General features: G+C 40.2%; 1 protein-coding gene across 1 annotated transcript in view; it reads left to right on the forward strand.

Moving 5' to 3' along the window:
- The first annotated feature begins 2,882 nt into the window (after positions 1–2,882).
- PPP4R3A (protein phosphatase 4 regulatory subunit 3A) overlaps positions 2,883–16,147 on the forward strand; it is a 44,672-nt gene continuing 31,407 nt past the window's right edge. Inside the window, exons 1-2 of the mRNA XM_051806612.1 lie at positions 2,883–3,044; positions 11,432–11,487. Of these exons, the coding sequence (XP_051662572.1) occupies positions 2,903–3,044; positions 11,432–11,487 (198 nt within the window). The 5' untranslated portion in view covers positions 2,883–2,902. The remainder of the gene's footprint in view (positions 3,045–11,431; positions 11,488–16,147) is intronic.

A 16,147-nucleotide genomic window follows, 5' to 3' on the forward strand; every position in this document is an offset into this window, starting at 1 on the left:
TCTCCCCTCTTTCTTGATCACAATAGCCTGACTTCTTTTTAGACATCTTCTTCTTTATCGACTCCCTCTACTTTGATAATTTTTCTATGTAATTTTTTCTTTTCACTCAGTAATTCATTTTCCACAGCTTTTTGGGGCACAAGTTAGAACACATGCCTTGGGAACAAGGAGACATAGCCAATGTCCATATGTGTGTACGTACTATGGATTGTAACCTTGTTTGCATATACTGAATGTAGCCATATCTATACACTCAGGCAAGCACAGAGTTTTATTCTAGCAATAATCTTCACCATAACAAAGTCTGAAGTCATTAGTTTCCCTACTATGATTTTTTTGGTCAGAAAATAATTAGCTAGGAGTTTTAGGAACTCTAATAATGTCTCAGTACATATGTGTACCTATATGTCTGATCTGAAGTTTGTAATAACAATGCAATTTTCTATCCCCAAATTATAATTAGACAATGAAAGAAAAAGTCATCTTGTTCTTTAGTCTTGACTGCTGTGCAAGAAAGTGGCTCTCTCTGGTAAAACCAGTTTAGGCTTATTTCTATTATGTTGATCCATATGCAGTTCCTTTCCTATGAATATGAGAAGTTTAAAACTGTATTCAATATTCCATTTCCTCACTTGTTACTCAATTCCTGGTGGGCCAAAACCTCTATCAGAGCAAGGTCCTTTATTATTTACAGGGCCTAAGGGAGCCTAACCTTTCAACTCAGTTAATAATGGCCTCTCATGGTGCCTGAAGATATTTCCTTATGGACACAAACTGTCAAACCTCTAGCAATGGAGAGAAGGAAATGACCTGACATACTTTTGCTTTCTAACTCATAACTCCAAGAAGAATAAACAGAGTGTTTTTTTCTTTCACAACTGCTTTCCAGCAAGGGAAGTTGCTCTCAATGCCCAGCCTTTCTTCTGGAATCGCTGGGGTGGAAACGTTTGAAAAAATAAAATCCCTTTCCAAATACAATGAGAATTGGGATAATACCTGACAAGTGGGCACTATTATCAGGCCGAGCATTGTTCAAGCTGATATCAAAAGAACACAAGGCCCATTAAAAGAAGCTGAACCTTAAATTTTCATAAAGCAAACCACGCAAATGGAAATCTGATTGAACTTCTTGTTTTCAATGCACCAAAAAAATAATCAAAACTGCCGTGAGCAGCGTGGTCTATACTTAATCTGATGGCCACAAGAGGGTACAATTTGTAAATCCTATGTGAGTATAGCGGTTCTACAAGGGTTTCTCTAAGTGACATCAATCTTTTCTGAAGTCACAGAAATCCATCTCCAGAAGAGCCTAAGAGAAATTCTGCCACAGCACTTCCCCAGGCACAGCCCCTTGGGGGCTGCGCAGGGCGCAAAATGAAGGTGATGAGTGCCTTTCTGTGTGCATGCTGTGTGGTGGCTTCCCTTCATCTGGGCCCAATCCACAGTTCTCAGACATCTGAATCTCTTCAAACCTTTCACTGTCTGTGGGGTCCTAAATGTACCAGTGTTTTTGCGCATTTTAGGGAAGTCTGTCAAACATATGCTCAGATGTTGGCAGTAGTGACAGAAGCAGAGCCTCGACAGTTTCTGTCTATTATTGCAATTGTTTGATCCCATCTCCGACTGTGAAGATCCAACACACGCCCAACCAAAATCTGTTTAACCATGGGATTCACTCAGAATAAAAATTAAGAAAAGAAAAAAAAAAAAGGGAAAGCCGGGCTCAGGCTCTCTCCCGGGGCCCGCGGAGCCGGCGCGGCCGGAGCCCCACACGCCTCCCGCCCGCGCAGAGCCGCGCGGGGCCGCTGGCCCTTTAACTGCCGGCGGGCGGCCCGTGCCGCCGCTGGCTGGGAGACCCCGCGCCTCCAGTGAGAGGTGAAACCAAGATGGCGGCCGCGCAGTGACTGAGGCGGAGCCGGGGCCGGAGGGAGCCGGGCCGGACGGGCCGCATCAGTCGCTGTCGCTCGTCCCCTCCCTCCGCGAGGCACAGCGTCCGTCTGCCGGCCGGCCGGGCCGCCAAGCGTCTGGAAGCGCGGCCACGTCGCAGGGCGCGGTGGGGAGTCGGGACTGAGCCGCCGCAGCACCGGGAGGAGGAGGAGGAGGAGGAGGAAGAAGAAGAACATGGCGGCGGAGTCGAGCTGGGAGTGAAACAGGCGCCTGCGACCGGAGCCCATGGGGGAGACGGGCCGCTGAGCCCGGCCGGTCGTTTACCCCGCCGCGGGCCGGGCAGTGTCCGCAGGCCGCGGGCAGCGCCGGCGGGAAGGAGGGCGGCTCCGCGGAGCCCCGCGCTGACGGACGGCGAGCGAGGGGCTTCGGGTCTGGGCAGCTGCTGCACAATAGAGCCAGGCTCCGGGCCGGGGCGAGCGGCCCCTCTCCCGCCTGCCTCCCCTCCTCTGCTTCCCTCCGGCCTCGCCAGGCCCCCGTCTGCTTTCCTCGGCAGGGCCCCGGCCTCCAGGGCCGCCTGTCACTGCCCGCCGGCTGCTGTCCGCCGCTGCTTCCACTCCCGTGGATCCAATTCTCCTCCGGGATCTCGTCTTCACCGCCTCTCCTGCCTGCCCTTCGCCCTGCAAAGAGCCTCCCTTCTCTCTGCGGCTCTGCCCTGCGTAGGCTTACTCGCCTTTTGTGCAGCGCCTGACTGTGCCTGGAGGAGCAGCTCCCCTTTCACATCTTCACCCCTTGTTCCCCCTCTTCCCTTGCGCACCCCAGTCCTCTGTTATCCTCGATAATGAGGATCCCGTTGGGGCACTGAAGAGAAGTAAGAAGAGCTTGCTTGGCGTGCCCGTGTGGGGCTGCTCCCTTCTTTCCCGCTCCCCTCCGCAGAGGGGTCCTGGCCCCCGACCAGCCTTCCGCTGCTCCAGCGACTGTGAGCCAGAGTGGTGGCTGCGGTGTGGCAGGCGGCAGGATGACGGACACCCGGCGGAGGGTGAAGGTTTACACGCTAAATGAGGACCGCCAGTGGGATGATCGAGGCACAGGGCATGTGTCCTCTTGCTACGTGGAGAGGCTCAAGGGCATGTCCCTGCTAGTCAGGGCAGAGAGTGATGGTAAGTGTGTATGGCTGAAGGTACAGTCTTTCCTCGTCCTACCCAGAAGAGGAACTGGGTGTAGCTTTGGGTCTGTTGCCTTAATGTTGTGCTGGGTAATTCAAATGTTATTTCTAAAAGCAAGTAGGCACTAACCAGCGTTCATTTGTGTTAGGCCAAGTGAAAAAAATAGACGGGTGCCACCAAGTGCGAGCACTTAGTTCATACTGAATACACAGTGTTGCTTGCAAAATGCTTTCAAGTCTTGTTGTAAATCTTGTATGGGTTTGGCTATCTAGTGATCTATTATTAGATGCCCAATGTATTCCGGTTTCAAAACTGATCGTTGTGATATATTCTTTCGTGGATGTTTCTGGAAACGATCCCCTCGTGAAAGTTGTTCAAAACTGAGGTCTCGGTTTGTGTTACATGTTTTTGAACGGTCCTTGAATGATTAACACCCTTCTTATCCCCCGCCTTTTTCTTTGGTAGGTTTTAGAATTATGTAAGACAGTCTATCAACAGTTATCAAAGTACAGTTGTTACGGTAATAAAGACAATACAGTGGACAGAACAGCATTTTCAGAGATGCCTTTTTTTTTTTTTTAATGGAATGGGAGCTCTCAGTCCTTCAGCACTTTTAGGTCTTCCTGTAAATAAATTTAAAATTATGCATTATCAACTTCCTTCACATTTTCTGGCAACACACGTCGATAGTGTAAGTTGATTAGTAGTATCTAGCCCTGTAGATACATATTTGGATTAGTCTTCATTATTGATTAAGTGAGTTCATGACTGCTGTGATCAGAGTAGGTTTTAAAATGTACTCTTTGCAATATCAAGCTTGTACCGTTTTGCTATTAAAGTTTGTCAGTGCATGACTTACTACTTTTTCAGCTGCATAGCTACTGTATTTAGTGACTTGTAGATCTAGTTGTAGATTGTGACTGTCAACAGACCTTGTAATTTTATTTTTTAGGCTTTTTCATTGTAGGAACTAGGATGAAAAGCAACTTGAGAATAGTTTTTACTATTTCAGAAAGTTCTGACAAACTGAACAATAATCTCTTCAGCAAAGATCATAAACTGATATGGAGGAATCAGTCATCTGAGCAAGAGTTTGATAATTGAGCTTCTGATAAGCACGAATCTCAGGGTCTTGTAGTTTCTTGATTATACTTTAAAAAGTTAAACTGATACTTGATTTTATTTATTTTACAGTGAGGAACATGCGTTTAAAGTTTGAGCAGCTTCATAGTGTAAGAGAAAACATCCAAAACAGAAATAGACTTAGTTTAGTTTCAACATGAGGGAAGGAATTATAAAGCTTATCACTAAGTTTTTAAGCTAATTTTTACACCATATTTTGTTGTAGATACTATCCTGGCTGCCTACATGGCTGATGGGGTCATGTTTAAAAACTGTCATGTCTCCTATACATTAACAATATCTTGATTTTTTTTTCATTCTTTTTTAGAAAAGAAAGTAAAAGAACTGCAGTTCATAACCTGCTTGTGAAGAAATAGCCCATTCAAACTAAAATCCCTTTATTAACTTTTAGTGGAATATATATGCTTAAGACTGATTAGATCTTGAATTGAACCATTGTTACCAGCTTATTTGTTGTAAATGAACATCTGTAAGAAGGAAGATACAAATTGGTGTAAACCCAAAAATGAAGTCATGGCTTTGTGTTTGTATAGCTGAGATACTCTAATCAAAGCAGGGCTGTCTCAGACTTGCTAATTGCACCTAATACACAGATGTGTATTTGGTAGGATACACACATTAGACCTCTCTAAAACCACACGTATTTCAAAGTATTGAATAATATACAGAGCTTAAGTTCTTAATATAGTAGGTAGTATCAGTCCTGGATAAATGTGCACTCTATTAATAGGCTAGGTTTTCTAACTTGCTTGTGTAAACACCTCACAAAATTTGATTTATATTTTATTTACTCCCAGTGTCTGTTTGTGGGCTAATTTTGAAGATAGTCATTTTTACATGAGCAAGTGATTTTGAAAAAGGTAACTCCAGACTTATGTTTTAGATACTGTGCCATTTATGTGTTCCCTTGCATGCTTTTTTAACTAAACAAAGTAGTTGACTGTTTTTCACTTTTTCCCAGTTATGGAAGACATACCAGTAGTAGGAACCTGGCCTATACACCATTTGCCTCCATGTTTCCATTGCATTCTTGTATTGTCTTTCTTTGTCAGCTCCTCCTCCTTCCACAATGAAACTTCTTCCTTCCTGCATTTCTAAACCAGCTTTTCCTAGCCTTTGAGCTGAGCTTCATCCTGTGCACACTGGCATGTTCTTACTGACTTACTCCAGGAAGCTGACAGAATACCTCGGGATCAGCATGAAGGTGAAGGCTCCCTTTCTTGAGTAGGGGAGTTGTGGGGATGTGAGCAGTAGTTTCTTCTGTCTATGGGAAATTCCTGCTCCTGTTGAAGGGCCAGTTTGGCTGTGCACAGAGCAACAACAGAGTTAGCCGAGATTTGTTTGGCTGACTGAGTGAGCTAGCTCATAGTTCAATCTTTGGATTTTGCAGCCATGACTTGGTGTAATAGGCTGCTTTACAAGTGGTTGAGATTTTATGGCATGGTCAGGGTGTTCGGATAAGGGAAATACTATCTGTGTGCCAGGTCTAAGGTAAGCTGTCCTCTGTAGTTGAAGGAATAAGAACTGAATAAAAGGGGTTTTTAGTGTATAGAAGTGGTTTTTTAACTTGTGTTGGTGGTGTTTTTTAACACCATCTTAAAAGAATTAAAGTAGATGAGTGATTTGTGTTGCTCTCTGAGATGTCTAATGTTTCCAGGCACTAAACTGTAAGAGGCATTGCTGGCAATTTGGAGTAATCAATTTTAGAACAGAAATACCATAAACTGCTTTCAGATTGGTTATATTATGCTTTGAAGCAGGAAAATGTAACTTTTTTACACTTTATTGACTGCTAACTTTTTATTTAAAACCCTGAAAAGTTTCTCAGTGTGATTCCTAGTTGCAGTGTATTCTGCTTGAATTGCAGTAGAGCAATTGTGAAATCTTCTCTTACAAATTGTCTCCTTCCATGTGAGTTTCTCAGTGTAGTCAAAAGCCTTTGATTTCTTACCCATTTCTCACATGGTATTTTAGGCTACTATGGCCTACCTCATTCTTAAAATGTCGATCTGCTTCTTGGTTTTTACTGCATGGTCTCAGATTGCCTTTTTTTGTGCTGAGCCCAAATGACTGAAGTGATCTCTGAATTAAACTTTTCTGTTCAACTACTTTGGGTTTATTTGAAGGCTGTTAAACCTTTAATTGAAACTTACTTGTCCTATACCTAAACTTCCTGAGGAGCCAAAGTGAACCCCTCCATTGGAGGCCATGTTTGCCAGCTATCTCAGGAACTATTTCACCATTTTCATTCAGAAGCTGTAGTTTGCTGCTTCTGAAGTCTGTACATTAATCATTTCTGCCACAGGGCAGACACCCATCCTGGCTGTTTCTTTAGTGTAGGCATCAGTAACTCTGTACTACGAGCAGAAGCTTAGACAAAATTTGTCTTAAGTTTATTTTACCTTGCTCAAACTCAATGGATTAATTTCGTTTACTTATTTTTAGGAAAGCAACACAATACTTAGATCAAAATGAAAAAAGGAGGGAGGAGGATGTATTATTCTGGTGTTTTTTTTTTTCTTTCTCCTGGTTATCCCCTTAATATTTGAGTTTGATCATTCAGAAATGTGTTAGACTGAGGAGTAGTTTCTTGTAATGGAGAGCATGTTCTTGGACCTCCATTTGAGCTGTTTTCTGAGTTTCTGTGGGTTAGTTTCTGTGATTAAGTTGCAGCAGAACTGATTGCAGAACTTAAACTTCTGTGTGCATCTTGCAAAAAACAGCTCTTGAATTGAAATTTTCATTTAACTGTAAACATGTTTATACCAGTGAGGGGTAAAGAGCAGCACTATTTTTTTTCTTTTTTTTTTTTTTTTTTTTTTTTTTTTTTTTTTTTTTTTTTGAGGAAGCATCCACATAACAGTTCGATGGGACAGGAGCAGTGTTCCAGATCAACTGGTCTCCTCCATACACACATATGAAAACAAGGCTGCAGATTTTCAGTTTAAGACTATGGGATTGGGATATTTGGTGTTTTCTAAATATAATTGAAAATAGATGGAATATCTGTATGTAATCTCTTGAACAAGTCGTTCTCTATACACACATTCCTTCCACAGCACAGAATGGTGTTTTTATACTAACAAACCTCCTAGCTGTGCTGTATTGCATTACAGTGGCAGATAACAGAATTCTGCAAATCAGTTTTCTTATTTATGGGTGGTTTCAGATGTTACTTTCTGGCACCAGTATTTTGCAGTTACGTTTATAAATTCATTCAAGGCTATAATTAAGAAAAATAACTAGATCTGCATAATTTTGGAGTGTTTATTAAAAACATAGCTTACTTAGGGTGGGTTTTCAGGTCTTACCTAACTTTGAATAGTCATTGGGTCAACGAAGATGAATTTTGTTGGTGTATTTTTATAAAGTAGACTGAATAGTCTTAACAGATTCTATGATAGTGCCTACAAAATATAGAAAAAAATGCCTACATAGAAAGTAATTGCTTATGACAAAAGCATCTGAGACTGTATTTAGGAATCAATACTGATAATGACTTTGAATGGAAAAGAAGTTTATTTGCGGTATGTTAGATTTCTGTAACTTTTTTGCTAAAGAATATATCTCTGTTTCAGACATCTGTTACTGCTGCCTGGTTTCCAGATGCAAGTAACAGAGACCAAAGGCTGCCTCATACCAGGAAGGGGCTTGATCCTGTAAAACTTACTGTATGAAAATACACTCACTGAAACAATTAGTGGAGTAGTCACTAACTTGGAGTTGTTGAACCCTTTTTGTGGAACATACTGCACAAACGGAGCATTGTATTCTTCAGAGGGATGGATTGGGAGCAGTTATTAGTTATAGAGCACAGTTTATCTTTCAGTATGTGTCCATCTTCGGATTAGTATCTTTCTGTTGTCTGGAATGGTGAGGAATAAAGTTGAATCATGTGGTAATGAGAAGCAAATCAAGCCTTATAAGGCTTGATTTGGCTTTCCCACAAGTGTCAGGTTTAGTAGAGAAGAAGAAATGCTCTTTGGTGTCAAGTCTAGTAAAGAAGTTATTCTCTAGTGTCTGCTTCTGACTCAGAAGATGAAATGTCTGCATTCAATTGTGTTCAGATTTTTTTTAAATAGTATTTTGTCAAACATGGCATTCAAGTTATGTATAATACTCTGCTAATTTTGGGATTTCTGTGTCTGTAGGTCTGTGTTCAGCAGTTAAAATACAATGTTGAAATTATCAATTACTTTTGATTCTTTGAAGATTCTAATTCATACTTGCTGGTATTAAATCTTTCTAGACAGGAAGGACTTTGGAGAAGGTAGTTAGCCAAGTTAATAGCACAAAACAATATTCTGAAACTTCATGGAGTAGAGGCTGGACTTTGAAAGCAAGACTGAAGTGAAATACTGTCTGTAGCTGATGATCATAATGGAAAAGGATTTTGCTGGTTTTAGATGTTCATTAGGCAAACCCAAAATTCAAAACTTGAGACTATGGCCAAAGTATGAGCAGTTTATTGGATTTCATCACTAAAGCTCATCTTAAATGTTTTCCTTCTCTGTCCCGCTCTATGGTTTGTGATTACTTTTTTGTTTAGTTTTGCTGTTACACTTAAGTAAGTAAGCTGCTTACTTAGAGGTAAGTAAGGTTAGATGCAGGTTAGAAAACTGGAAAAACTCTCAAAAAAGAAAGGGTAGTATATTTGGATTTGAGGTGAGAGCTTTTCTGTTGTCTTTGTTTTCCCTTGAAGGGTATTTATTTAAGTTTTGTTGTTGGATAGTATCTGAGTTTGTAGTTGAGACAAGGCGATAGCTTCTCAAACTAGCTTTGTTAGTGAAGGGTGCTTCTTGTAGAACAAAAGACTTAGAAATGAGGAACAAACAGCCTTCACTGGTAAGTTAATTATAACAAAAATTAATTTTACTTGATTATCACATGCATGGGAAGCTAATGAATGTAATAATATTTTGGTAAAGCTTTTAAATTCATGAAGTAATAACCTTTCTTACAGACAACATAATATTCTGATATTTATGTAATTCTTTAATGATACACCACTCTTACAGCAAGTGAAGTTCTGTGATCTGGTTCTTCAGTCTCTTCCCTCACTTCCCCCAACTGAACATCTCCATCAGTGCCATAGACAGAGGGATCGAGTGCACCGTGAGCAGCTTTGCAGATGGCACCAAGCTGAAACGGTGCAGTTGACATGCTAGAGGGACAGGATGCCCTCTAGAGGGATCTGGCCAAGCTCGGGATGTGGGCCTGTGTGAACCTCATGAGGTGCGTGGTGCTGCACTTGGGTCAGGGCAACCCATGGTGTCAGTGCAGATGGGAGATGAACAGATCAAGGGCAGCCCTGCCAAGAAGGACTTGGGGGTGCTGGTGAGTGGGAGGCTGCCCATGTGCGCTCACAGCCAGTCCAGTCGTGTCCTGGGCTGCGTCAAAAGCAGCGTGGGCAGCAGGTCAGGGGAGGGGATTCTGCCCCTCTACTTCCCTCTGCTGAGACCCCACCTGGAGTGCTGTGTTCAACTGTGGAGTCTGCAGCACAGGAAAGACTGGGTCCAGAGGAAGGCCACAGAAATGGTCAGAAGGGTGGAACACCTCTCCTATGAGGCAAGGCTGAGAGAGCTTTGGTCTTTCAGCCCGGAGAAGGTTCAGGGGAAATCTTATTACAACCCTTCAGTGTTTAAAGGAGGCTTTAAAAAAGATGTGGACAGACTTTGTAATAGGACCTGTAGACACAGGACAAGAGGTAATGGTTTTAAACTAAAAGAGAGCAGATTTAGACTAGATGAAAGAAAGAAATTCTTTGCTGTGAGCTAGTGAAATACTGGCACAGGTTGCCCAGAGTGGTGGTAGATGCCTCGTCCCTGGAATCATTCAAGGTCAGGGCAACATGATCTACATGAAGGTATCCCTGCTTATTGCAGTGGGGATTGGACTAGATGGCCTTTAAAGGTCCCTTCCAATCCAAATCATTGTATGATTCTGTGATCTTCTATTAGTCAGTAGCAGTTCTTCAGCAAGGGAGTGTGGAGGGTTTTTTTGTAACTGTAACCCGTTAGATTGAGGATGGTGATACCTCTTTTGCAGACTTTGGTTTGGGATATTTCTTGCTGTGGATTTTATATTTCATATACTCCTCCAATAGTGAGAACTGGCTAGCCTTTGTTGATTCTGCTGTGGCATTTGAAAGTACGGGTTTAATTTCCAAGTATGTCTTTCAAATCCAAATGGTTTGTTCACTTGTCTTCAAGTTCTCAGGTATTCATTTGAGGTGGTAGAAGCATTTTAGTTTTTCTTTACTGTAGCTTTTGTGAGAATATGTGGCAAATATTCTAGTATTATGATTACCTTAGAACTATAGCCATGAAACTGAGAAGTTGACACTTAAAGTTTGGACTCTTCTTAAGAAATAAATTTAAATAGGTAAGTGAATGGAGAAGTGCCACTTAAAAGGGGTACTTGCAGCCTTATGTTTTAATTATAAGATTGACTATGCAACTTAACTTATCAATATTTCTTCATGTATGCTTAGTGTAACTCTGTAGATACATAAATTTAAGTCATGTAAAGCGTTAGTGCAGCTGAGCAGCAAGGTGGATGGAAGAAGTGATTGGACCAAGAAAAAAAGTGTTTTAAGGGTTGTTTTCACTTAGATCACCCCTTCAGATCATCCAAATTGACATATTAATGCCAACGCTTATGTGAAAAGAAGGGAAAAAAGACACAGAGGTGAGAGTGGAATTGCTCTTCTATGTCTTAAATCAGTATAAGCTGCTGTGAAACAATTGTTCCAAAGTTTATCATGTGTGAAGTTTTTTAGTATTGGCAGTCACAGTGATTGCCACTCCAAGCATTAGTTTCTAGGTAAGTTTCCTGGGTAAAAGAAGTGTTTTAGCTAACCTTTACAAACAAATACCAGATGATTACAATTTCACATGGAACAACCACGGGTATTCTGTGGAAAGCAGTTGTGATGTTTTTGGTGTACTGACTTTTGCAGACTTTATAATATCTAAAAATTTTTTCGTGGAAGTCATTACTCAGAATAAGAAAGAGGTTTAAAATTCAGTCCTCAGAGCACTCTTAATTGTTCTGAACTATGTGAACAATATCTTTGAGGGAGGGATGAAATATAAAGCTCAAGAATAGGGGTTAACAGGCTTATTGTTGGGAGGAAAGGTGTTAATAACCTGCTCAGGGAAAGAACGATCAGAAAATTCATGTGGAGATTAAAATTTTAGTACACATGTAAATAAGTGGAACTTTTTATTTTCTAGGCTCTCTTCTTTTGGAGTCCAAAATTAATCCGAACACTGCGTACCAGAAGCAACAGGTAAACATACTTATCTTTTCCTCTTGCTTAAAGGCAGGTTCTTTAACAACACAGTCAACAATCTTGCAATATAGTAATTTTTTTCCTCTATTGCAAATTGTATTTTATGTTCTTGTACCAAAAATAGGAGGCAAAGTAGTTTGCACCATTTTTGTGCATTTCATGATCCATTTGTTATTTCTCTGCGTTTTTTGTGAAGTTATATGGATAATTTGCATTCTGTTTTCCATCAGAAATTGCTCTGGCAGAGACAGGTAAAACATAATTATGAAAATCACGAAGTAGCTGAAGTTCCTGAGGTTTATAGTATCTGAAACTTAATGTCATCTGGCTGTTTTTCTTCTTTATGCTTCAGATGCTACAACTTTCAATGGAATTTTATTCACGAGAAGACTAGAAGGCTTTAAAGCTATTTACATGTTAACATGTGTTTTCTTTACTTGTAAGGTGAATATGGGTTAATACTGCTTCAAAGCATTCTGTATAAATAAAAAGCTGATCAGCTCAGACTTATTAAAATCTTGTCAAGTACAGTTAATGTATTAAAACACTCTGCTTTAACAGTTTATTGCAGGCATAAACATGCTGTTGTTTTGCTCACTGGCAGTCCCGATGGTTGTGTGGCTGCAGCTGTTTGTGGGATTGTGTGTTGAACTGAATGGGGACAATCAGTATGGGCTAAAAATATCCTTCCTTGAAAAATTTAACCTGTATCTGTCTCTTGATATAATTCATCATGCACCATATAAACAGCCTGTACTGAACAACTGATAAGGCCAGTGTGGGTTTGAAGAATCAATTCCAGCAAAAATGCTAAGCACACTAAGATTTAACTATAATCCTGACTAGTTTGAGGTCATGGTTCTACGATACAGTAGCTTGAGCTTTAGGACTCCTTAAGTGACACTGAATATTTCACACCTCTATGGCATAAAGTGCTGATCTAGTGTAAACTTGCTTTGCTGACTTAAATCTGTTCAGAGAGCATTGAGGGGTGAGCTTTGTATCAATAGGCTTTATGCCAGATCAGACACAAAACCTACTTCAAGTCGGCAGAAAATTGTGAGATTGGTGCAAACCACCACACGTACCTGTCGGTGTAACAGCGTTTGCTACTCTGGGTCAGACCTGTTGTAATCTAGCACTGCACAAATCAGTACTGGCCATTGTGTGAAAACATGGTTAGAGAAATAAAAATATTAAATATGAATCTGTCCCGTTAGAACAGCCCCACATTTTCTGTGCTGGAGAAGAAAGAGTACTGTTCTTAAAGTTTTCAAATGCTGCATAGACAGAAATTTATAATTGTAGGTGGACTGTTCATATTATTTAAGCAAAGCAGTCTCTAATATAGATTGAATGTAGGACTCCACTCTGAGCCTTAGAAATGCCAAATGTTTCTTAGTGTGTATATTAAATCTGCTTTGTAGCCTGTTATTTTTCATGTGAGGTCTGCTTATCCATTCCCTGAGTAAAATGCAAGTTCAGAGTTTAAACCTGATTTCCATGTGAGCTAAGCTTGGAGCTTAGCAGCTGAAAGGAGGAGTAACTTCTAGGACTCTGAACTACCTAAACTCAGTAAACCACATGAAAATCAATTTGGTACTCCAAATCCCTCTTCAAAAACCGGTAACTCTCTGTTGGCAGAAGTTTCAAGCCACCTTACACAGATCCATTTGTGGAACTGAGATTGAAGAGTGCATGAGATCTTTCTAACTGCTGGAGACCACTTATGTCGCCTCATGTACTGGTGAGGTTGCAGCCTGAGACAGAAACTTGCTTTTGAATTTCCCTGCGGTTGTTAGTTGAGCTTACAAAATTTCAAGAATGTAAGACTTAATACTTCAAAGTAACTTTCTGGTGTTATGGTCTTACCAGGCTTTTGTCTCAGAATTTTGTTGTGAGGGTGAACCTCCATTCCATTTTAAGGGGTACTTAGCAGTATGTCTGTTTTTACTGTAACATACTCAGCACGTGGCTTGTGGGCACTTCAGATATCTAATGGAATAAGTGGATGAGTTCTGACTTTGTTTCTTTTTACAAGCCTCGTGTCAGCCCAAACAGTCTTTTATTGGACCAACTGAAATGTGTGATTGCAAGGAAGGAGAGACAATGTGTGGTAACTTGCAGAAACTTGCTGTACCAGTTGCTTTGGATCCTTCAACAAAAACCTTACAGATACTTTTGTGATAAACAGTGAAGTTCTTCCACTGGTGAAAGAACCTTCTACCTATGCTGCACTATTTGTGCCAGTGTGAAACAGATGGTCTCATTAATTGTTGATATCGCAAATTACACAATCTCATGGTATACACCATGTACATTTTAGTAACTGCACAGCTTAGATAATTATTTATCAAAATAATAGTGTGAAGACCTGAGGACAAGTTTGCCTTGCTGCCTCTGTTCCTAGATGTGTAAAACATCCATGGAAATTAAAAATAAACAAAAAACCCTGACCAAAAAAAACCAAAACAACAAAACAAACAGAAAAACCCCAAAACCAACAAATGCTATACCCTCTTAACCTGAGCTTCTAGTGTAATTTTGTCTGGTTTGTATTTCTTAGTGTTTAGGATTGAAAGCAATGACTGCCCCTTTATGGTGGTAAATACAACTGCCTTTCCTTTAGGAGAGAAAGAGTACTTGCTCAGGGACTCATTTATCATACATCAACCTGAGATATACTTCAGCTTGCATGGTCTGGTTTCCAGTCTTCCCAGACTTATCTGCCATCTGGAGGTTTGAAATAATTCCTTAAAGCATGGAACACGTAGACAGTCTTTTAACTATCCTTTCACTAGTCAAATAAATTAGTCTTTGGCACAATGAAGAGTCATTTTCTGCTGTGTGTTCAAAAAGAAAGATATGTCTATATATCTGATTCTGCAACATAGAGTTGCTGCTAGTGGAAGTTTCCGGATGCTCTGAACCATGTACTTCCTGGCAAACTCATCATTACTTATACTAGAAGTAGAAGAAAGGAACCCATATGAGGAAAACAAGCTAGAAAGAAAACGACTTGAGAAACTAATGTCCTGTGGCTCAGAAAAAGGACTTAATATTTCTTATGTTAAGGTACTGTTTGTAGGCAAAAACTTCTTCAGAAAAAGCAAAATGTGCATCAGTACAGCCACTTGGATGCCTGACTTGTATTCTTATTTATAACTATATGTTGTATTGGTATTCTTATTTTAAGATGTTAGATAATGGTCCTATAACTTTGCCATGGAATATACTGGATTTAATTACTGGGTAAGTAGTAGCACACAGCTTGAAACCAAATTTTGTTTAGTAAGTGAAATTTAATTATACAATGCATTGTTGGGTCACACATGGAATACTTAGTTTTCCTCTTATGCTTTTGATTGTTTTCTTAATATCCTAGTAAAGGTAGAAGGTATTTTAATTGTGGGGTATATTTGTGGAGGCATTGAAATTTCAGAATGCTAGTGACAGATGCTGTTCTTAAGCAAGTGATCCTTATTCAGAAAACAAATTGCACTAGTATATTAGGAGAACACACCTCCTCCCACACAACCCTAAAGGAGAAAAAAATATATAGCATTTATCTAGGGAGAAAACTCGGGTATACACTTCTCAATATACTTTGGCAATGCTTTAACAATAGAACAATAAAGACTTATATCCTCAGCTGTATTTGAGATACATCCATGAACATCCTGTAACCAAATGATGAAGTATGTATTGCATCCCTTTTTATGCCTGAAACAAGGAAGACTTGAGTTGCTTACAGCTTCCTACTACAGTCTTGCTTCTGCACTAGAAGGGTCATGTCCCTTGCTTTTGCAGCCTCTTTTTCAGTTCCTCATGAGAATACAAAGCTTAAAACTCATTGAGAGTACTATCTAATAGCTGTGTAACTTGATTGAAGGTGCTCATCCTTGAATGATGGAGAGCAGGCTTATTAATAAAGAAGCCAAATTTTGAAAAGATCCAAAAAGGCACTGGCAGAATGCTCAGAGAAGATGCACTTCCTACCTTTGCTGTCATGACAAGCGAGCCAACAGTGAAACTATTTCAATAAAATTTATGTCTATTATAGCCAACTTAGTAAGGAAAAATATGTGGCTTTGTGGGCTGAGGGGATAAACAAGGGGAAAGGTTGCTCTTGGGTTTTGGCTGGGCCAGTTCATGTTTTAAATTACCATGTTTCTTTTCCTTTGTGTCTGTTTTCATGTGTAATCTGATTTTTCTGCTGTTGCTTGGTATGGTTATTAGGCCAGTGAGTCAAGGTTCTGTTACAGAACTGATAAATTGATTTTATTCCTCGTGATTCACGGGAATGCAGCTGTGAAATGACTAACTGAAAAGTCAGGTATGACTGTTGAGCTTTCATGGAAGCTAGCAGAACACAGTCTGAATATGAGTTTAGTCCAGTTTTAGGGATGTATTGGTAGCACATCTAGATAACCAGGTTTCGGGTGAGGAAATGCATAAAACCAAAGGCAGAATTGAAACTTTATATTACATTACTTGAGTGGCTTTTTTAGCCCGAAGATTGTGCCACGACCTACCACAATAACTATATATTTACCTTAAAAAACCTGGGTAGTGCCAGTAGTTTATTTCTTAAACAGAAACCTGCTTATGAAATTGTACTTTTGATTGTAAATATTTACATAGCAAGATGTTGAAA

This window comes from Manacus candei, unplaced genomic scaffold (genome assembly GCF_025592945.1).
Source record: "Manacus candei isolate 608988 ecotype Guabito, Panama unplaced genomic scaffold, ASM2559294v1 h1tg000067l, whole genome shotgun sequence".
Lineage (NCBI taxonomy): Eukaryota > Metazoa > Chordata > Aves > Passeriformes > Pipridae > Manacus > Manacus candei.